At 41.4% G+C, this 22,676-nt stretch overlaps 2 protein-coding genes across 3 annotated transcripts in view; one reads left to right on the top strand and one right to left on the bottom strand.

Annotated features, from left to right (window-relative positions):
* The window catches only part of ARK2N (arkadia (RNF111) N-terminal like PKA signaling regulator 2N), a 91,259-nt gene extending 70,491 nt beyond the window's left edge, over positions 1-20,768 (top strand). For both annotated transcript variants that reach the window (XM_049781563.1, XM_049781562.1), the window contains 2 exons: positions 6,825-6,951; positions 18,019-20,768. In XM_049781563.1, coding sequence (XP_049637520.1) covers positions 6,825-6,951; positions 18,019-18,208 — 317 coding nt within the window. In that variant the 3' untranslated portion in view covers positions 18,209-20,768. The remainder of the gene's footprint in view (positions 1-6,824; positions 6,952-18,018) is intronic.
* Positions 1-22,676, bottom strand: part of ATP5F1A (ATP synthase F1 subunit alpha) — a 521,274-nt gene that overhangs the window by 137,055 nt on the left and 361,543 nt on the right. The gene's annotated exons all lie outside the window — the stretch shown is intronic.

Genomic DNA, 22,676 nt, shown 5'->3' with positions numbered 1-22,676 from the left:
GGAACCATATGGGATACTGGGATTCGAACCACCATTTGTCCTGGGCCTGTTGTGTACAAGGCAAATGCCCTAACGCTGTGCTATCTCTCCGCCCCACTTAAATAAGATGTTTAAATTAATTAATCAATTTTAACTAATTTCAATAAGGTTTTAATACATTTATAAAATTGTATAAAATTTATGAAAATAAAATATATTAAATTTTTAATAAAATATTTATAAGATTTTTAAATTTGTTTTACAAGTTTTTAAACTTTGTTTTAAATACTCTGTGATTCTCAATGGTTACTCAATAACTGAGTTTGAGATGGTACTGTGGATCAGAGCTGGGATTCCTGCATGTGCTCTAGCCCTTTGAGCCATTTCCTTGGCCCTCAGAGTAATTTAAAGTCAGCAACAACAACAAAACCAAACCTGACCATCCAGATGTGTGAATAATAAAATATTACATTTGAAAATATAGTTTTTATTTATGTATTTATTTGGGTTTTAGGTCACATCCAGCAGCATTCAGGGGTTACTTCTGGCTCTGCGCTCAGAAATCATTCTTGGGGGACCATATGGGATGCCAGGGATAGAACGTGGGACTGTCCTGGGTCAGCTGCATGCAAAGTAAACGTCCTATCCGTTGTGCTATTGCTTTGACCTCTGAAAGTGTAGTTTTGAGGTAGTTGTCCAAGTGAAAACCTGTCTTGGAGAGTTGAATATGTTTACAGTGTCACAGTACTAATAAAATTTATGCCTAATTGCCTGCATACTGTTTTTAGACGGGCTATTAGTATAAGTTGCTTTTTTTTTTTAATCATTCTTGTGGTTTGAATTTAAGAAAAGTACTCTAATGGTCAATCCAAGCTCTCTCTTCTCCCTCCTAACCAAAGAAAAACCTGGTCACTAAACAGATTTTTTTCAGATTTATCAATTATATTTCAGATCAGCTCTGATTGAGCTCACTAAATTAATTATTGGAGATTGGGGTAACTATCACTTCTTCTGAGCAATTAATGTGCTTGCATGCAATTTTGTTTTGTTATTTTTGGGCCACACCCGGCAGCACTCAGGTTATTCCTGGTTCTACGCTCAGCTTCTGGCAAGCTTGGGAGACCAAATGGGATGCCGGGATTTCAACTACCATCTGTCCTAAATCAACCGTGTGCAAGGCAAATGCCCTACTGCCATTCTATCTCTCCATCCCTGCAAAATTTATTTATTTATTTATTTACTTTTTTTTTTGGTTTTTGGGCCACACCCAGCAGTGCTCAGGGGTTACTCCTGGCTGTCTGCTCAGAAATAGCTCCTGGCAGGCACGGGGGACCATATGGGACACCGGAATTCGAACCAACCACCTTTGGTCCTGGATCGGCTGCTTGCAAGGCAAACGCCGCTGTGCTATCTCTCCAGGCCCCAAAATTTATTTTTATGGTTCTATTTTCTTTTTGATGGAAGCAAAAAGATTTGAAATTCAAAAACCACTGAGACAAGTAACAAACTTTTCATTTCAGCTTTTTGTCAACTTTTACCTTTTCATTTTGATGCTGGAATTCACCTTTGCCTTGGGTGTCAGCCTAGTGCTACTAGCTAGGCTCTGAATCCAGTACAAACTGCAGCCTCGGGTAACTTATATAAAGCCTCAGTTTTCCCTGTCTATGAAATTTGGTCAAAACTATTATCAGTATGGAGCCAGAGCTATAGTACAGCAAATAGGATGTTTACCTTGCAAGTGTTCGACCTGTGTTATATCTCCAGCACCACATTTGGTCCCTCAAGTTCCACCAGGAGTCATCCCTGAAGTAATTCAGGAGCAACACTCAGTGTGGCTCCAAAACAAAATTAAAACACTAGTATTTATTCCCATATGTAACCTATGTAACATGCTTTGTGCCTTGTACGAAGCATCAGTGAGACCTCAGGAATGCTAAGCAGATTCAATGAATTTATGCGGAAATAGAAAAGAATGAGCGCAGTCTTAGCTTCTGTTTCGCTGTCCAGACTTGCAATGACTTGCATTTGCTGCAGTATTTCTTAAACATAGAAATCACTTGGTGTATTGATCGAATTTCAGACTCCCGGCTTTTTCCATGAAGAAAATTCTTTAAGTAGATCTAAAATAACATGGAAATTAGTGTGTGTGTGTGTGTGTGTGTGTGTGTGTGTGTGTGTTGGGTGGGGAGGTGTATGAGTGTACACACGTGTGGGGCTGGTTTTTGAGCCACCCTCATTAGTACTTAGAGGCTACTCCTGACTCATTACTGGGCTTTGGTTTGTTCCTACCTTGGTATTCCAGGAACACTGCAGTGTTTTAGGGATCAAACCTGGGCTCCAGCATGCAAAGCATATCGTTAGGGCTATTTCCCTAGTTCTGGCAATTCATTTTTAGTAATCACCCCAGGTTACTCCTGAAATCAGACATGTTTAGGAAATTTCCTGTACATTTAAAAACCCTTTAATTTTTATTTATTGTTGAGATACCTCACCATAGACAAATGTTGATTAGGCTGAAAGAAGCAGAAGTCTGAAGTACTTTTGGAGTGAAAGTCTTATAATTATGTAAAATTATTTTATTTAGTTTTTTCCCCAGGGAAATTAAAAATTCAAACATGATCTCATTTTCTTCCATCAGCCTTCTTGTCAAGAAGGTAGACTGTGCATTTTCTCCATCCTTAAAATAGGAATGGGTGGTAATCTTAACTTAGCCAAACATATGCTTAGGTTGTAGTACAGAGAAACTAATCTTGGGCTTCCTGCTTTTACTGTTGGACTTTCTATAATCAAACCTGAATGGCCGTTCTTCTGTTATTAGCACTTAAAGTCAATGAATCTGTCTGGTGAAGGGGATCAGGCTTGGTTTATTTCTCTGTGGATCTGCTTCTGTAAGATTGTCGATTTCTGACCTTTTTCTTCACTTTTAAAAGTTTTTGGTGGTTTTTTTTGGGGGGGGGGTTGTTACTTTTTTAAATTTTTATTATAATACCATGATTTACCATGCTGTTCATAATATAGTCATTTCAGGCATTAAATGTTCCAACACCAGTCCCACCTTCACTAGTATCCCACCCACCACCATATTCTGCCTCCATACTGGCACAAATTTAATTCAAATTCATAAGCACAAAGGCAGGTGGAATAGTCAAATCTTAGATCAGTACAGGTCAATTGGAAATGATTGTTACTATATCTCTATGGTATTGTTAAAGTCAATGTCTAAGGATTTACTGGGCTGTGGTTAATACTAGTTGAGCATCTGCATTACTGGTCAGGCTCTCAGCGTTCTGTTTAGCGTGTGTGTGTGTGTGTGTGTGTGTGTGTGTGTGTGTGTGTGTGTGTGTGTGTGTGTGTGTGTTCACCCCCAGCAATACTCAGGGCTTCTGACTGAACTCAGAGATCACTACTGAGGGTGCTTGGGGGACCAAATGGGGTGCTAGGATTGAATCCAGGTTAGTCTTTGCAAGGTAAGTGCACCATACTATCTTTGGCTTTCAGTATTCTTGTTAAAAACTACAAACGGGGGGGGGGAGGGGGGGCTGAGCAGTGGCCTAACCTAGGATGGACCACGGTTTGATCCCCCAGCGTCCCATATGGTCCCCCAAGCCAGGATCGATTTCTGAGAGCATAAACAGGAATAACCCTTGAGCATCACCCGGTGTGGCACAACCCCCCCCCCAAAAAAAAAAAAACAAACTACAAACAGGGTAATCATACTTGTTAAGTATGTAATAAATATTTTGAAGATTAAAAAGAAAATGTTAGTAATTTGAGTTGTTACTTGGTTCCTACATTTTTGGGTTTGTTTTATTTTGGGGCTATATTCAGCAGTGTTCTGTGAGTGGACAAAAATTTAGAATTTTTTTTATAATTGAGTGATCTCCAAAGAGTGTCAAAGGCCTGAAAACAGCCAGTGCCCACAGAGCTAAATAGCAGCCCTCTGATTTATTTTCAGTTTAATATGTGGTAATTGTGGTATTTACACTTTTCCTGCAGGACTAATTCTTGTCCTTGAGTAGGAAAAAAAATTATTGCCACTAATACTGTCTTAAAATGCTTATAGCTTCATGACTCACTTTTGCGTGTTCTGTAGACATCAACCTGCCCATAGATTTTTGTTAGCTGAAGGTATGGCACTTCATGTGAAGGCCCAGAGCCAGATCTTTCCCCAAAACTTTGGGGAGGTGTGACATGCCATGGAGCTCACTGTCTTGAGAGAAATAGACTAATTATCTTGGTCCCAAGACATAAGAGTAGGATACAAGCCTTGGGTGTTGGAGAATCAGCACTCTTTGCATCTCTTCTAGAATCTTCCTCAAACTCAGCCTGGGTCCCACCAACTGAGCATCAGGGTGACACCTAAATCTTACCTAAAGACTCTGACAGCAGGTGTGACAAACTCAAGAATTGTAAAGTGTCACCAGGAAGTTTCTGCTTTTACCCTCCATCACTTACTTTGTTTCTCTTTTATTTCATCTTGTACTTACTGACCCTTTCTTTTTTCAAAAACAGTAAGAAAGAAATTGACCATATAAGCAGATTTAGATTTTAGGTAATCCTTTGTAGAGCACCAGAGGGTTTTATGGAACACTAAATCTCAGTGGGTTGAATTGGTAGCCTACATGGCCCAATTTACAGTGTCAGTTGGTATGGGTTGAACTAATAATGTGGAAGCAGTATGTAAATTTTAAGTTCTTCAATTCATGTATAAATAAGAATCTTAAATATTTGGTATTAGGTATCTTAAGATACTGTAAAATTATAGGCATAGCTAATAAGTTTCCATTGCTACTCCTTTTATAAAAAGAAAAGGGTAGAGTGATGTGTGGGGCTGGATATGGCTGTGTAGGGGGTGGAGTTAGGACAAGGGAAGGTCTTATTTCTGTGACATGGTTTCACAAAACATTTCATGAGTTGAAATTGGACATTTGAATTGAGGCACTAGAACAGGGTACAGAAATACCAAGAATTCACTGTGTTGTTTGTTTTCCTGCGGGTGGGGTGGGGTGGTGTGGTGTGTAGTTGGGGAGGTTAGTCTGGCTCTGTGCTTGGAGGTTATTCCTGGCAGTGTCTAGGACTCTGCAGTCTCTGGGATCAACCCTGGGCTTCCTACATGCAACACATGTGCTCAGCCTGGTGAGCTAGCCTCCCACCAAATTATCTCTTAATCACTGTCATTTAAAAGCATCAAGTCTGGGACTGAAATGATGTGGGAGCTGGTAGTGCACTTGCCTGTGCAACTGACCCAGGTTTGATTCCCAACATCCCATATGGTCCTCTAAGCATAGTAATAGTATACTAGTAATTCCTGAGCACAGAGCCAGGAGTTACCCCTGAGCAGCACCAAGTGTGCCCCTCTACCCAAATTTAAAAAAAAAAAATCAAGGAGAAATATTTGGTTCTAACAACTATGGCTTCTGCAAGGTGCTTTTTGAATTTGGTTTCATCCAGTTAATTTCTGATGGCTCTTTGCTTTTTTTTTTGATTTTTGGGTCACACCCAGCAGTGCTCAGGGGTTACTCCTGGCTCCACGCTCAGAGATCACTCCTGGCAGGCTCAGGGGACCATATGGGACACTGGGATTCGAACCAATGACCTTCTGCATGCAAGGTAAACGCCTTGCCTCCATGCTATCTCTCCGGCCCCTTATCCAGTTTTGTTTTGTTTTGTTTTGTTTTTTTTTGGTTTTTGGGCCACACCTGGTAACGCTCAGGGGTTACTCTGGCTATGTGCTCAGAAGTTGCTCCTGGCTTGGGAGACCATATGGGGCACCGGGGGATCGAACCGCGGTCCGTCCAATATCCAGTTAATTTTTAATAGTTATGATAATGATCATCATCAACATAATTTTATTCTGGGAATTGAACACAGGAAAGTTAATGTGCTCTACCATTGGGTCACACCCCAGGCCTCTTTCAGTTTATTTTCAGGGCATTCAAGACTGATCTCCTTAGGAATCTACCAGAGGGAGCTATGGGGTGCTGGGCCTCTAGGGAAAACTCCTTAGTGAGTAAATGTTTAAGGGTGTAGAGAGAGGTTAGGGGGTTATTTTTATATAAACGAGTATGCATGAGAGCAGGACTTCAAAAGGAGGCGCTGGAGAAACAAAACCAGGTGCCAGCAATGTGTCCTGAGTGAAACAGTTCTGGGGTCAGAGAAGGGAAAGTAAACCAGGGAAGGGGAACATTCTGGAAGTTGAGTATACTGGCCTTCTTTTGTGAGAATGGAGGATGGTGATTTGTAAGTGATCCAGACCCCAATACAGAGGTGTAGGGGCAGTTCAAGAGACTCACAGGAACTAGAGGGAAAAATTGATGAACCCAGTGGTTTTGTGCATTTGTTGGGGTGGCCATGGAAGAAATCTAATATGAATCCCATACCCCAGTCGTCCTCCCCACTGAGTGTCCCCCTCCTTCGTCCTCTTGCTTTCTCCTCAGGGGTTCTCGCTCAGGGGTTACTCCTGGTTCTACGCTCAGAAATCGTTCCTGGCAGACTCAGGGGACCATATGGGATGCCGGATCCGAACCACCGACTTTCTGCATGCAAGGCAAAATGCCTTACCTCCATGCTATCTCTCTGGCCCCATCCCTGAGTTATTTTTATTGGCATCCTTAGATCTTATTTTAACCACAAGTGTGTAATTCTTCCTTTCCTGATTCTTCTTAAAGAGTCAGGAATAAAAGAGTTAGAGCTGCCCAGCTTATTGGTCCCAATGATGTCTTGGCTGTCACAAGCTCTCATCTCACTGATTCCACTTAATAAAGTTGGAAAAGAAATGAGGCAGAAAGTTGCTGTGTGCAAGATGTCAAATGAGTTTTATTTTCCCCCCCTCTCTTCTGTCTCAGGTCATTTGGATCCAGGATTCCTAGCAAGTGACAAAACATCTGCTGGCAACGCACCTCTCAATGAAGAGATTAATCTTGCTTCCTCAGATAGTGAAGTGGAGATTGTGGGGGTTCAGGAACATGCACGGTAGGATATTCTGATATTTCAAAATGTGGACTTTGTCTTAATCAGGAGGCCAGTGAGAAGTAAAAGGTAGACTACACGGTGAACTGCCGTGAGTGGTGGTGGTGGGGGCTGCTTAGCCTGCTTTATTTGGCTTTAAGAAAGAACTTTTTTTATGATTGGAGCTGCAGAACATGTAGCATATTGTCTCAGATGAAGAGCATCTCAACCAGACATATATGGAACTAGAACTGATATTTTTCTCTCTTATTTTTAGCAAATCCTCCCATAGCTCGATAAATTTTTCTCTTTAGCGTAAGTATCATTGTTCTTCTCTTCCTTCATATTTTCTTGCCTTTGACTTTATCTTGAAATGTATTGGGGTGAGCTGTTGGGAAGTATCTGAGAGTATGTCTTGTTTCGACAAAATTTCTCCTTGTCTTTCATTCAAGCACTTCATTCAAGTAATCCACTGTGCTCTGTTTCTATAGAACATCTGTCTAGTGATGTTTATGTGACTCGGAGTCCTAGCAGGAAAAGAAGAGCCATAAGATACCAATTCAGTGTATATCATTATCAAAATAATTTCATGAAATCTGGCTTGGTTTTGTTTTGGGGTAGGTAGGTTGTTTTGTTACTAGGTAGGTAGTACTGTACCTACCAGTGCTTGGGGCTCCACTTGGCTTGGTGGTGCTCAGATAGCATAGTGCTCCTAATGCAGACATCAGTCCTCATGCAAACAAAGCATGTGCTCCAGCCCTTTAAGCTATGCCCTTGGCTTTTTTTTTTTTTTTTATGGTAAAGGATAACAAACCCCAGGGAGGTGATGGACTTCTGTTTAGTTCAGCCCAGTCATCTACCTGTTTTGGTGTGGCCCAAAAAGCTGAGAAAGATTTTTATATTTTTAAAATGATGGGAGGAAAAAAATAAACAAAAGGAAGAATGAGGTCTTAAAACTAAAGTATATGAAATTCAGATGTTAGTGTTCATGAACAAAGTTTTTTTTGGAAAAACAAGAATAAAAACTGGTTGTTCACTACAATTGTTTTTGCACTCACATTGCAGAAGCAAGAAGTTTTAACAGGAATCATTTTATCCCTGGAGGCTAACTTTTTGGCTTATTCTTTGCAGAAAAAATTTAAGCTGACTCTTGTTTTATTTAAAAAAGTTGTTTTTATTTAATTATTTTGTTGTTGTTAGAACCAGAAGTGCTAAGGACTTACTCCTAGCTCTGTGCTCACGGATCATTCCTTGCAAGTCTCAGGGGACCATATGGGGCACCAGGGATAGAATTGGGGTCAGCAACTCGCAAGGTCCTATCCCCTGCAGTATTGCTCCAGCCCTCTGACTCTTATTGTAAGATAAAGATACATTCCTAAGAATTGGTTCAGCCCTCTCAGAGCTATTCCCAAGGAATATAAGCAAAAAGACAGTCATGCTTTTATGTATACAGAGTTAGACTATGGGAAGTTCTTATACTATATAGTAAACAACTTATCTTCTATACCACAATAGCTATGTTTTGATTTTCTATTTTCCTGAAATAGGTGTTTAACAGTTTGAGCACTAAGTTGTTCTTAGGTCTGACTTTCCTCTTTGGTTAGCAGTTCACTAGCATTTACTTCTGTAGCTTATGTAGAAGGTGAACCTTGGAATGGAGTGTGGGACAAAATACATGTGGATATAAAATTCTCAACTTCTTAACCTCAGTGTATTTATTATCCCTATCAGGTTCTTCCAAAAAAATAAAAGAAGTAGCCGGAGTGATAGCACAACAGTAGGGCATTTCCCTTGCATGCAACCAATCCTGGACAGACCCAGGTTTGATCCCTGGCATCCCATCTGGTCTCCGAGCCTGCCAGGAGCGATTTCTGAATGCAGAGCCAGGAGTTGCCCGAGCGATGCCGAGTGTGGCTTTAAAAAAAAAAAAGAGCTGATCATACTTTAGTTTTTGATTTTCAGGCCACTCCCAGAAGTGCTCAGGGGTTAGTCCTGACTGCTCTCAGGAATCACGTTGGTTGTGATCAGGGGAACATATGGGATGTCAGGGATCAAACCCAGGTTAGCTGCATACAAGCCAAGCTCTGCCCCCAAGAACTGATGGTTTCTGAGATGTTTTTATTTATTTGGGGGGGGGTGTTTGTATTTTTGCTTTGGGGCCACGCCTGGTGACACCCAGGAATTACTCCTGGGCTTTGCACTCAGAACTCGCTCCTATGGGACTATGCGGGATGTTGGGGGTAGAATCTGGGTCTGTCCCGGATTTGCAAGGTAAACGCCCAACCACTGTGCTATCACTTCAGCCCAGATGCTTTTAAATATAATAGGAACATTCTGGATATAGAGCAGATTCATGGCTTAACTGCCTTCTTCCCAAAGGTGATAGATTTTCTTCATCAGAATTAGCATTACTTAGAACTTCATCTTCTAGCCTCTATTTATGCCATCAGTATGCCCCCACACAGCTATTTATCTTCTCTTTATTTTCTTTATTCAGTCTTTTCTTTGTTTTGTTCTTTTTTATTGTCTTTCTTTTAATAATGACTTCTTCATTTTAAGTTAGGTCTCTTTCCTTTTTCCTTTCATTTGTGTGTGTGTGTGTGTGTGTGTGTGTGTGTGTTATTTTGTCTTATCTTTTTTTTTTTTTTGGTTTTTGAGCCACACCCCGTGACGCTCAGGGGTTACTCCTGGCTATGCGCTCAGAAGTCGCTCCTGGCCTGGGGGACCATATGGGACGGCCGGGGATCGAACTGCAGTCCATCCTAGGCTAGCGCAGGCAAGGCAGGTACCTTACCTCTAGCGCCACCGCCCGGCCCCGTGTTTTATTTTGTGTTTGGGGCCACAACTGGTGTTGCTCAGGGGTTATTCCTTGCTCTGCACTCAGGAATTATTCCTGGTGGTGCTCAGGGATCACATGAAATGCCAGGGTTGACTGCTTATAAAGAAAGTGTCCCTACCCACTATATTATTGCTCTGGCCCCATCTCTTCCACTTTTCAAGTTTTCTTCAAATTGACTTAACTTGTCTGATGAGGAAACCAGACAGACTCCTGGTTCTTTTCTTGATGTGTTTTATTTCCTCATGGTTCCTAACATTATACAAGTTGTTATCCTCCCTTTCAAGTTCTATTATCTATTAACAATTTCAACTCTTAACTAAAATGAAACCCTGTTGCCATTTATTTAGATCAAATTGTCTTTAATTGTGCCAGGAGTACATTATCAACTTACCAGCTTCCATTCTTAACTTGAAATCATTGTCAGTTGTATATTTCTAATTAAATAGGAGATTGTAGGTTTAAGTTAACCCAATGTGTATCAAATCTCTTGGTCTTTGAGGCCTTTTATTTACTATAGTATCCATTGACCCATTGACTATCCCAACTCTGGTTTGTTTGTTTGTTTTTTTGGGATTTTTTTTTGGGGGGGGGGGTGTCACACCTGGCAGTGCTCAGGGATTACTCCTGGCTTTGCACTCAGAAATCACTCCTGGCAGGCTCAAGGGACCATATGGGATGCCAGGGTTCCAACCACCATCCTTCTGGATGCAAGGCAAACAAACGCCCTACCTATATGCTATCTCTCCGGCCTGTTTGTTTGTTTTTGTAGTGATCTACTCTACAAGCTTCCCAGCTTCTTTGTTAAAATTTGCTTCCATCATGATGTCTTGAAGTTTTATTAAATGGCAGTGTTTTTAGTAATTGAGTTAAAATGATTATATTTCTATTAGAACTTGGACATTGAAATGTAAAGTATGGAGACACAAATTGCCTTTTGTGTATCTTTTTGGGGTTTGTTAGGTCCATTCAGCTGGACATCTTACCCTGTGGACATGTTTGTGCTAATCACTCTGCTACATTTTGACTAGCATGGTATCTATTCCTTTCAAGGATTTTTCTTACACATTCTGAAGCATAAAGTTATGTTTTCTTCTGATGTTTTAGGGTTGACTGTAAGAGCAATGTTGTATCAGAGTCCATTTTGTAGTCCCCAGCAATGATGTATCAGAGTCCATTTTGTAGTCCCCACGGTGGTTGATGCTGTCTAGATTGCAATCACAGAGGTGGCCAACTCTCTTGGAAAGAATTCTGATTACTATTGCCTAATTTTCAGGGAATCTTTTTATCTTGGTCTATGGATTTAGAACTGAGTCTCACTTAATTCAGTTCTGATTTCAGGAATTGGAAGGTGGTGGGGGGCATGTCCTTCCTTCCTTCCTTCCTTCCTTCCTTCCTTCCTTCCTTCCTTCCTTCCTTCCTTCCTTCCTTCCTTCCTTCCTTCCTTCCTTCCTTCCTTCCTTCCTTCCTTCCTTCCTTCCTTCCTTCCACCCTCCTTCCTCTTCCCTCCCTCCCCTCCCCTCCCTCCATTTTCTTTCTTCTTTCTTCCTCTTCTTCTTCGTCTTCCTCTGTTTAAAAAATAAGCACTCAGTAGCTCTCAGGGGTAACTCCTGGCTCTGCACTAGAAATCTCTCTTGGCAGGCTCAGTGATCCATATGGGATGCCAGGGATCGAACCTGGGTCTGTCCAGCACTTCACTCTCCCCCGTTTTTTTTTTTTTTTTTTTTAAGAACCTGATAGGGGCCAGAGAGATAGCACAGCGGTAGGGCATTTGCCTTGCACACAGCCAATTCAGGACAGACAGTGATTCGAATCCTGGCATTCCATATGGTCCCCCATGCTTGTCAGAGGCGATTTCTGAGCTCAGAGCCAGAAGTAACCCTGACCGAGTGTGACCCCCAAAAAACCCAAAAACCAAAAACCTGTTAGTGATAATAAATACATTGAGATTAAGAAGTTGAGAATTGAGGGGAGGTGGGGAGAAAGAGTCTTCTTGTTGGTTGCTTCAGAATTATCCTTTTGGCTCTTGCATCTCATTTGGAGTGTATTTCTTTTGCAGGTCTAGATTACAGTTTTGAAGTATTGATGGGCTTCTGGCAGGGTTATCACTTGGAAAAAGGTCTTAGGTTTTGATCCACATCTTTTTGTTCTAATTTGATTTGCATGTTTAGATGATTTGTTTGGATTGAGTTGTCTGGGTTTTTTTTTTTTGTTTGTTTGTTTCCCCATCTTCTACTTATATGTGGGTTTTCTGAATTATGTGGGTTTTGTGAATTATTGTCTTTGGGATTGTGGTTGCTTGAACTTGCTTTGGGTTGCCATATTTTTCCATATCAGAAGCATTTTCCTTCCTCTAAACTCAGTAGTTCTTATTTGTGATGTATCTCTTTTTATTTAGTCGTTTGGCTTTCTGTTTGTTTGGATTTTTTTCATGTTAATATCTTTGTTCTTTTAGATTTTTGATGTGTTTCTGGTAGTTGAGGACAAGAAAGCCTGCTTCTTAAACTAATAGTTGAGTACCTTTTTAATGACTTTCTGTTGCTATAATAACTTTCTAAAATTACTAGAATGTTATTGTTGTCAGGTGTTAATTTTTGGACAGTCCATTTTCAAGACTTGCCAGAGAGATGGAAACTTTTCTAACATCTCTAATTTTTCTGCCTGATTAATTTTGCAAGAAGTTTAAATGGCCCTTCATGCCAGTATTTTTCTTTTCTTTTTTTTTTTTGTGGTGTTTTTTTTTTTTTGTTTTTTTTTTTTTTGTGGTTTTTGGGTCACACCCGGCAGTGCTCAGGGGTTATTCCTGGCTCCATGCTCAGAAATTGCTCCTGGCAGGCACGGGAGACCATATGGGACGCCGGGATTCGAACCAATGACCTTCTGCATGAAAGGCAAATGCCTTACCTCCATGCTATCTCTCCGGCCCCCATGCCAGTATTTTTCACTGGCCTTGGTTCTTTTTTCTTACTTCTACCAACCTCATCAGTGATTATCCTTAGAAGATGAATTTGTAGAATGTAGGTTTTTTTGTTTGTTTTGTTTTGGGGAGTTAATTTCTTTGGTGCTTATTTTGGAAAACTTTAGCAGATGGTGATCTTTTCACTCTAGTCTTCGGTACTGATGCCTATGGTGCTTAGGTCGATTTACCCCTCAGCAAAAGTATTCACATTGGAAGTATTCACATTGCCTTTTTAGACTGTTTCCTAGAACCAGTTGCCAAGATGAACTCTTAAGCTATGTTAAGGTGAGCATTTCCCTAAGGTCACAAGGATTCAGTTCATCTTCAGCTTGGAAAATAAGCAGGAACGTTATCTAAGAGGTCAGCTTTGGACTCTGTAAAGGAGAGCAAAAAAAATAATGAATCTTTAATGCTGTTTTCTTGGTATGTCAACTATCAGAAACTGGCCATCAGAACCTGGCCTCTTTGTGTTTTCTCTTCTTTTCCACTGTGAAGTTTCTCCTTTTATTGGTTACTGTGAAGTGCAAGAAGTTTTTACATCAAAACTTACTACTGGGGGCCGGAGTGGTAACACAGCGGTAGTGCATTTGCCTTACACTTGGCTAACCCAGGACAGACCTGGGTTGGACCCCGACATCCGTATAGTCCCTCAAGCCAGAAGTGATTTCTGAGCACAGAGCCAGGAGTAACCCCTGAGCGCTGCCAGGTGTGACCTCCCCCCTCAAAAAACAAAAAACAAAACAAAACAAAAAAAACACCCCGCAAAAATAAAACCTTTTTTGTAGGGCCAGAGTAAGAGTACAGGGGATTGAGCACTTGCTTTGCTCTGGCTGACCTGGCTTCGATTTCTGATATCTCATCTGGTCCCCAAATATTTCAGGGTGATTCCCTGAGTGTAGAACCAGAAGTAAGCCCTGAGCACCACTGGGTGTGGTTCTTCCCCATTCCAAACCACCCAAAAATCGAAACAAAACTCAAAACAAAACTCAAAACAAAATGTTCAGTTTTTTTTCCCCAATCATTTTCAAAGAAAGACGTAAACATAGTTTTGACTGTAAAGACTCAAAATATATGGCTCTGGGTTAGGTTTTATATACCTATCACATGTCGATTAAACGCTTTGTGAGTACACAGCCTGTATCTGTGTTATGACAGTACTGAACCTGTTAAACACCAGCAACATGTTATGGAAAAGTAACGTGTTACTCCATGAAAATCTGTGTTTTATGGGAGTTGCTTTATACAAATGGGAGTCTTGTGCCCAAACTTTTACACTTCTACTAATCATTTGTACACATTTCCTTGTGAATGTTTTTGCTCTTTTTGTTATTTTAGTCTGTAAATAAAGCACTATTTAGGAAAGAGATGTACCTGCTTCAACAGTATTTTTGATCCTTCCTTCTCCCTCCCTCCCTCCCTCCCTCCCTCCCTCCCTCCCTCCCTCCCTCCCTCCCTCCCTCCCTCCCTCCCTCCCTCCCTCCCTCCCTCCCTCCCTCCCTCCTCCCTCCTCCCTCCTCTCTGGTTTTGGGTCACACCCAGTGGAGCTCAGGGGTTACTGCTGGCTCTGCGCTCAGAAATCGCTCCTGGCAGGCTCAGGGGATTTGAACCACTGTCTGTCCTGGATCGGCCACATGCAAGGCAAACACCCTAATGCTGTGTTATCTCTCCAGCCCCTCATTCCTTTTGTTTGTTTGTTTTATTTTTGTTTACTTGTTTCGTTTTTTGGCCACATCCATCGACACTCAGGTTACACCTGGCTCTGCCCTCAGAAATTATTCCTGGCAAACTTTTGCTCTGGCCCCATCCCATATGGGGTTGCTTGTTTTTGCTGTTGTTTTGTAACTGAAACTATTTGATAGTCAAATAAAGCTATTCAGGTAGTAAGAGTGCTTAATCTGCCTGTCCTGTTAGGAGCCAGTGCTGTCTCTCAATTCTCACTCTTATGTACTGAACATTATGTAGAACCTGTTATTTATTGACTGACTAGGAGCAAACACAATATATAAGGTGTAGTTGATGAAGGCTGAGTTACTTATTGGGACATGAGCTCCCCAGTGTAGACCTGATTAAATCTGCTTATGTGATTGATTAACTTGCTTAAGCCCCTGATTGTTGTGTTCTGACCTTGCTTATCTTGGCAGTGAAATGAGCAGATAGAATCAGACCATTTTAAAGCCATTCTCCTGAATATAACACCGTATACTTGGGGAGCTGCAGAGTAATACTAGGGTCTAGAAACCTTGTGTACTTCAGAGGTTTTCCCAGGAATTCTGTCAAAGGTTACATGTTAGTTAGGTCTCTTTGAAACTGTCTATTCTCCAAATTCTTGCTGAATTTCTAGCCAGCTTTTTTTTTTTTTACTGTAAGAATTTATTCAAGGGCCTGGAGAGATAGTACAGCGGCGTTTGCCTTGCAAGCAGCCGATCCAGGACCTAAGGTGGTTGGTTCGAATCCCGGTGTCCCATATGGTCCCCCGTGCCTGCCAGGAGCTATTTCTCAGCAGATAGCCAGGAGTTACCCCTGAGCACCGCTGGGTGTGGCCCAAAAACAAAAACAAAAACAAAAAAAAAAGAATTTATTCAAGAGACAAAATTGATTAACATATTGAGGCAAACTGACATAACATAATATAGTAACATAACATATAATTAATATAATATAATAATACATGTAAGTCAAAGAACATTTCTAAATAAAACACAATTTTTTGATCATAATGACTTACATATCTTTCACAGTAGTATTTTAGGTACATATTAACATTGAATCAGGGGAATATCCATCACCCCCAGTGTTGTCCTCCCTTCATCCATGCTCCCAAGCATATATCCCTTTCTCCCTCCTTTATCCCCCAGAATGCTAGTTTTACTAAAAGCATATATGTTAACACTAATGTAAACATTTTTTTTTTTTTTGCAGTTCCAGATATTTTTACTAGTGCTTTCTTAAAGGTTTAGAGTCAAAGGAGCACTGTATAAATAAACAATGTTAGAGTGGCAATTATCGTCTGCATGGGCCCACCAAAGTATGGGGGTCATGGAAAGGAAAAACTTTTGGCCTAAGTACAAGGAGACCTTATCCCTGAAGTTTCCTGACATAAGACCATTCCTAGGCTCCAGGCAAACTAGTTTGTCCAATCCTGGTCATTGTCTGTAGTGCCCATACAGTTATATTTTTCACAGTCTCTGTTGTTGGTATTCTGTTTCTGTATTGAAGGTCCTGGAATCTGTATATCCTACATTGAAGTCAGGATGGTGCGGAGTGGTGTCTAAATTCAACTCAGAATTAAAGGGCAATGCAGAAAACCCTGTCCAGTATGCAGGTCGTTATTGTTGTTTAAATCTTTTCAGTGTTAAGGGAAGATTCTCTTGAGTAAATCGATGTCAGAGCAGCAGTAGGGTCTTCCCTGGTAGAGAATTGCTTCCAGGTGATGTCATAGACAACTTTGGATGTTTCGTAGATGGCTTCCCTGGTTCAGGGGTGACTGGAAAATCTAGCCAGCTTTTACTCCAGTTAGTGTTTGTACAGATAGGCTTTGGAACTTTTGATGAATTACTTTTAAATTGGTTCTCTTGTTAAGTGGGTCTTTTGGCTGGCATTTTTCCACAGCTGCATAGTCAGTTGATCTGAGTTCATTTTGTTGATTGAATGCATTTGATTTAGTATTTGGACCTTAAGTTCCTTAAGTTTCATTTATTGTTTTTGGTGGCCCACATCTGGTGGTGCTCAGGGTGCCATGAGGTGCCAAGGACCTGACTGACTCTCCTGCATGCAAAACCTGCCTTCTAGCCTTCTGAGTTGGCTTCCCAGCCCATGTTCCTTACCAGGATGTGCTTTTCTAGACCATTTATACTGGTAGAGTGTGGGTTAGTAGCTGAGTAGCCTATTTGGGAACAGCTGATGAACCTTTTGGTTCTGTAACATTCATATTCCGACCTATGCTCGACGCTGGAGGCTTGTTTGTTCCTCTTGGTACTGACTAGCCTTTATGAGCAAGACCTCTTTTTAGAATCTTCAGGTTTTTTGAGGGAAGAACTTCAGCTAAACCATGTCCATCATTGATTTCCTTTTGTCCTTGTGTTTTGGGGAAGTGTCATGTGGATGCTAGGACTGAACCCAGGGCCTCATACTCGCTAATGTTTTCTGAAGCAGTTGGTATAGGATAACATTGAAACAAAGTTGAATTCTCAAGCAAGCCAGCATCATTCATTGTATTTGATGGCCAGAATCACTGCTCAGGATCCACTACTATCCCTTCGCACTTGCATAGCACTTGGATAAGGACAAGTGGGCAACTTATTTCTACTCACAATCTATTTATCGGGAGCTATTTGCCATTTTTTCATTTGAGTCAAAACGTACTCATTTATTCATCCTGGAGGGAGGCACACACACAGCCTGTCATTTGATTAAGTTGAACTTTGTTACATCAGCGCTTCTGAAACAATTTTCTTTCATTGAACTCTTGGTGGGATTTTCTTTTTCTTTTTTTCCCCACACAAGGCAGTTCTGTTCCTGCTAGGACTCTTGGAGAATTTAAACTGAATGCTTAGCCTTAGTCATAAACGATTCTGCAGAGCAGGCCAAGCATTTCTATTGTGACCTTCAGCCTAAGGGAAATTGATCCTCTAGACATGACCCAGTACTTACTGCCTTTGAGAAATTCGATCTGTGAAAGGATATTGCTGTGACTGTCTTGGAAGATATTTATTACCAAATATTGCACAGGATTTTATTTTTTAAAACATGTTTTACCTGTGTTTCCTACTGCCCATTTGTTCAGATAAAAATTGTTCAGGCAAATTACTTTTGCTCTAAATTTACATTATCCTGGCTTGAAGTTCCTTTTTGGGGGGGGGGCACATCTGGTGGTGCTCAGGGCTTATTCTATTCACTCCTGGTGAGAGGGTGCTCAGTGTGCCATGGATCAAACCTCGGTCAGTCCTTTGCAAGGCACATGCCTTTAGCCCACTGTACTATATCTCAGGCTCTGGACTGAATTTCCCAATGATAGCTTTGAGAGGTTTCAGAGAAACCTCCAGTCTTTACCAGTCACTGGCTTAAAAATGACTGATAGAACTGCTTGGCCATTCTAAAGCAGAACTGGGGTGAAGATGCATAGGAGACCAGAGTTTTGGGGGGAAGATGGTGGCCGCAAGGAAGGGTCTTTGATGTGAGAGTCAGCTATCTTACAGACACATATAAAGTGTTGGCCAGTTCTGTTGGCAGGCAACTGCCCTCACACCTTTGCAGCTTCACTGATGGTGCCTTTGCTGTTGGTCCGTCCCCACTGCAGGTGTGTCCATCCTCGCGGAGGTGTGATCCAGAGCGTCTCCTCGTGGAAGCATGGCTCAGGCCCGCCATATGTGAGCAGCCGGCAAACACAGTCATGGACTGCCGTCACCCCACAGCAGACTTGGGCCTCACCCACTGAGGTGGTTGACCTGACCTTGGATGAGGATAGCAGGCGGAAATACCTGCTGTGAAAGCACCATGGGCCTCTGCACTGCTCCTTCCCACCTCACCTCCTCTTCCTGACATGGAAGCTCATTGTCCTCCAGCTTCAGCCTCAGAAGCTGTGTGTGGCATTTGTATAATTGAAACTCATGGAAAATTCCCTCCTCCCATTTTTGTTTGTTTGTTTGTTTGTGTTTGTTTGTTTTTTTAACTAAAAGAAGTCATTTAGGAAAGTAACTTATCACAGAGAAATTTTCTTGTTTTCCTCAGTAGGTATATGAGAATGATCAGTTTCATTAGGCAACTTCATTTTACTTGGTAAGCTTAGGAAAATTTTGCCTCCCTTTTAGGCTGTTTTAATCACCAGGTAAAATGAACTTCACTTTTTGAACCTTGTATTTATTTTTTCTGTGTAATAACATAAAAATCTAGACTTGACCACTGTCAGCCCACCCATTGGCACTCCCACCTTAGGGCATTTGCACACACATTAGTTAGGTCCTTAGGGCACTGAGTAGGGCATGTGCATTTGAAAACCTGTCCTTAAAAATAGAAGACAGAAGTCTTACTGTTTCTAAAAGCTTCAGTCTTCTGCCTTTCTAGACTTTGCCCCTGGCTGACTTCCTATGGCACAGATAACTGACATGTCTCTTTGTGTGTCTGAATATTGCTAAGGGCGCTAAGTTGGTCTCTTTGTTGCAATAATTTCTGACTATCTGGAAACTGTCTTTGACTTGATACCCACCCACCATGAGACTTTCTGGGCAGTCAGAAGAGAGTACTAAGAGATCAATAGGAAATCTTTTTTCTCCCTCACCTTTTTTTTTTTCCTGGTTGACTCAAATAATGGGAAAAACACTGCTAGGCTAGTTGACAGAGGCAGTGGACACTTGTAAGCTTGAGAATAAAAAGGCTCCTTTCCCCAGCTGGTCTTTCCTTCAGGACCTACCACTGTTGAATGCTGAGATAGCATTTCACAATGATGCTCTGTGTGGCTTTGTCCCCCAACTCCCTTCTACTTTCTAAAGTAGAAAACTTTAAATTGACCACCAGAGACCACATGCAAAACACATTCTGGGTCCTGGAGGCTTTGGGGTATTTGAAAGGAATGGCAGAGGGTTATAAGGGCCTCAGGGGGTTCAGGAAACGCCACTGATTAACTTGGTGGCAAGAGTTACTCCCTCCCCCTGTAACATGTTAGAGTCACTGGTGAATCATTTTACAAGCAATACCTAGAGTTACAGTACTACAGTACTATGTACTGTGCACCAGGAGTGCAGTGAGAGCAGCTCAGAAGACCTTGCCTTTGGTTTCTGCTGTGGCTTCTGTTGGCTTCTTCGTCCTTTGTTCTTGTCTCTGTTTTTACCAGATCTCACTGGTCTCGTCCTTTGCCTGCCTTCCTAACTATCCCAAATACCTTGGTAGCGCTTCCTTCCCAGGACAACATGAGAACTGCCACGTCTTCGGTTCTCATCCAGTGGACACACATTTAACCAAGTGCCTGTTCTGCATCTGGCACTGTGCGGGGTGGGTGCTGCTGATCTGGATGGGACACCCCCCGCGTGCACCTGCCTGCCCTTCTCTCTGCTTCCGTTCTCTCGGCCCGATACCTCTGCTCTTCGAGGATGCATTTAAGCTAGTGTTTGTTTTTTGAGCTTCTCTGCAAGCATCCCATCTGATGTGGCCTCTCTTCTTCTCCTTTTTTTTTTTCTTCTTCCAACTTTTCCTCTTCCTGCCAGTCTACTTTTAATAGATCAGGCTTTCAAAAGCTCATGAGCCTCCAGTTTTAGCACCTCCGATAGCAAGTATCTCACGTGGCCATGATTCTAGACAAAAACCAAAGACCCAGAGGCCGGAGCCAGCGAGGACCTTTGGCAGAGTCACTGCAGGTGACCTCGGGCCTTCGCATTTTTTTTTAGGATTAATTTATTGACTCTCACTGTTACACATTGTTTTTGACTTGAATGAAAATAGTAGACAAAGCAGAAATGTCCAATTTCTGGTCTGTGTTTTCCAGGAAAAACATTTAGAAAAGAATAGTGAACTCTATGACTTGAAGTGTTTGCAGCTTATTTTTCTCTCCCTGGAATCAGGGTGGAGCCCCCTTTGCAGAATGTTTTTACATTCTCTGTTCTTACGTTAATAGTATGTTTGTCCAATTTCATACAGTTGGTGGTTTCCCAGGGCAGATTTTCTTTAGTTCCTGAAAGCTCACTTTGAAGGAGAACTCTTTGGGTCTGCTGTGTGTCCTGTGGACTGGGAGCAGGGCAGAGTTTGTAATCAAAACTTTTCTGGCCTTTTCCTTCAATGCCAGGTTGTACCTCACCATCACCTATTGGCGCTCGCCTCTCCCTGACCACCTGACGCACCAAAACAGATTTAGAAATGAAGATGCCAAAAGGGGCAGGGCCGGGATGGCAAGGTCATTCCTCTGTGAGGTTGAGCTCTGCCACCGACCTGCTTCCACTCTTCCTTCCTTGCTAGATTCAGAAGAGTAGAGCATTTATCTGACAGATGTGGAAGATAAAAAGTCCTGTGGTAAACATCTGCTGTGACATTTGGAATTTTCTGCTAAAAGGATCTTTTTTTTTTCTCTTAAAGAAAAACGAAAAAACAAACAAAAAAAAAAAACACGTGGAAGTTTTGGTTTGGTACAAACTGTGCTTTGCAGGAGTAAGTTCACAGTGAGATCTCTGCTGATGTGGTTGATGCATGCACCCAGGTCCTGATGTGCTCCCTGCACAGCCCCCAGGATCCATGGAGTTCACAGCAGCTGCTGAACCCATCCCTGCCCAGTCCTTAGCATGGTAGTGCCACCTTCCCATAGTTGCTATTTCATTTTGATGAAAGGGGCAGGCTGAAATGACTCCATTTCCCTTTATAATTGAGTAGCACATGAACTCAGCTTTTCTTATGATCAATTGTGAATATGGGCCGTCTGATTTGCTAATTTAGTCTGTTGTTAACTTTAGCAGATTAGCTTCATAGGGAACTTAAAAATGAATTTGTTGCCTGCTTTTTATACTAAGTCACAAAGTTTTGGAAAAAAAAGAATAAAGCTGGGGACACGCTTTTGTCTTTCAGTTTAAACAAAAAAATTTTTTTCTTTCTTTTACCTTCCTTTCTTTTCTTTTCTGTTTTTCTTTTTTTTTTTTTTAAAAGCCAAGAGCCCTGACTCCCTGTTTCCAGTCTGTGTATGATGTGACTTCCATGTATATAGAAACATGATTGCGCCCTAACCAAACTTCCTCAGATTGTGCACTGTTTGTTTAAAATAATCACGTATTTTAGTCCAATGCTGTTGTATTTTTTTTCCATTTTATTTAAAACACTACGTACTTCTTTTTCTTTTAACAACTTTTAAAAGGTAGTGATATCTTAAAGAAAAAAAAGAAAAAATCACTGGATAACTAGGAAATATTTTTGTGGTTTTGTTTTCTAACGAGCACAAAGGTCATTTGGAACCTTTGGCTCCTCTTACCGTGAAAATTAAATGGTGGCCATTGTATGGCCAGGAACCAATGCACTTGGTAGCTTGCAAATGTGCTGTTTGCTGGAGTGGGCGGCGGCGGTGGTGGTGCCGGGGGGGACTCACTGCAGCAACCACAGATCTTTGCTTAGAAGTAATGTTTGACAATGTGCAACTCTAGTTTTTAAAATGAAATTTGGTTCTGCTTTACATTCATTATACTTAGTTTTTTGTTTCCATTTAGTATTTAATGGTCTTTGGAGAAAAAAAATAATAAAACAGAGTGTTATATATATATTTTTTGGTGCAAGATAAGATTTTCTGTTTTTTGAAATAAGTCTGTAGTATAAAGGTTAAAACTATTTTAAAACAAAATAAAATAGAGTGTATTTAAACAACGATTATTTCTGAGGATTATTTTCTTTTTCTCTCTGCCTCAGTTAATTAGATGGTACCTGGAGCAGCTCCCAGCTTAGTTTCTGGATGTGTTGGGGATTCGATGTTGTTAGCAAATTTCATTGTCAGAGATTCTCCCTAGCATTAGCTGTGTCTATTCCCAAAATGTTTTGCCGGTGGTCTTTGTGTGTGTTGGAGCTAGATAAAAATATATTTGCATTAGCTTTACTGCAGCCCCATTCTCCTGCAACTAGAACCCTTGAGATTTGAGAGAGGACTATACAGACCCTCTGCTCTTTGGAATAGAAATCACCAGACACTTCACAGAGACTCCTGTGACTCCTTGGGGTAAGATACAGTGACCACATGCCATTTTTATTTTCATTTTTTTGTTTTGTTTTGTTTTTGTTTTTGTTTTTGGGCCACATCCAGCATTGCTCAGGGGTTACTCCTGGCTGTCTGCTCAGAAATAGCTCCTGGCAGGCACGGGGGACCATATGGGACACCGGGATTCGAACCAACCACCTTTGGTCCTGGATCGGCTGCTTGCAAGGCAAGCGCCGCTGTGCTATCTCTCCAGGCCCACATGCCATTTTTATGGGGCTAAACTCCAAATAAAGCATATTAACCTG

The sequence above is a fragment of the Suncus etruscus genome, chromosome 10 (assembly GCF_024139225.1).
Source record: "Suncus etruscus isolate mSunEtr1 chromosome 10, mSunEtr1.pri.cur, whole genome shotgun sequence".
Taxonomy (NCBI): domain Eukaryota; kingdom Metazoa; phylum Chordata; class Mammalia; order Eulipotyphla; family Soricidae; genus Suncus; species Suncus etruscus.
The sequence above is the reverse complement of the archived record's forward strand: the minus strand, read 5'-3'. Positions and strand labels throughout refer to the sequence as shown.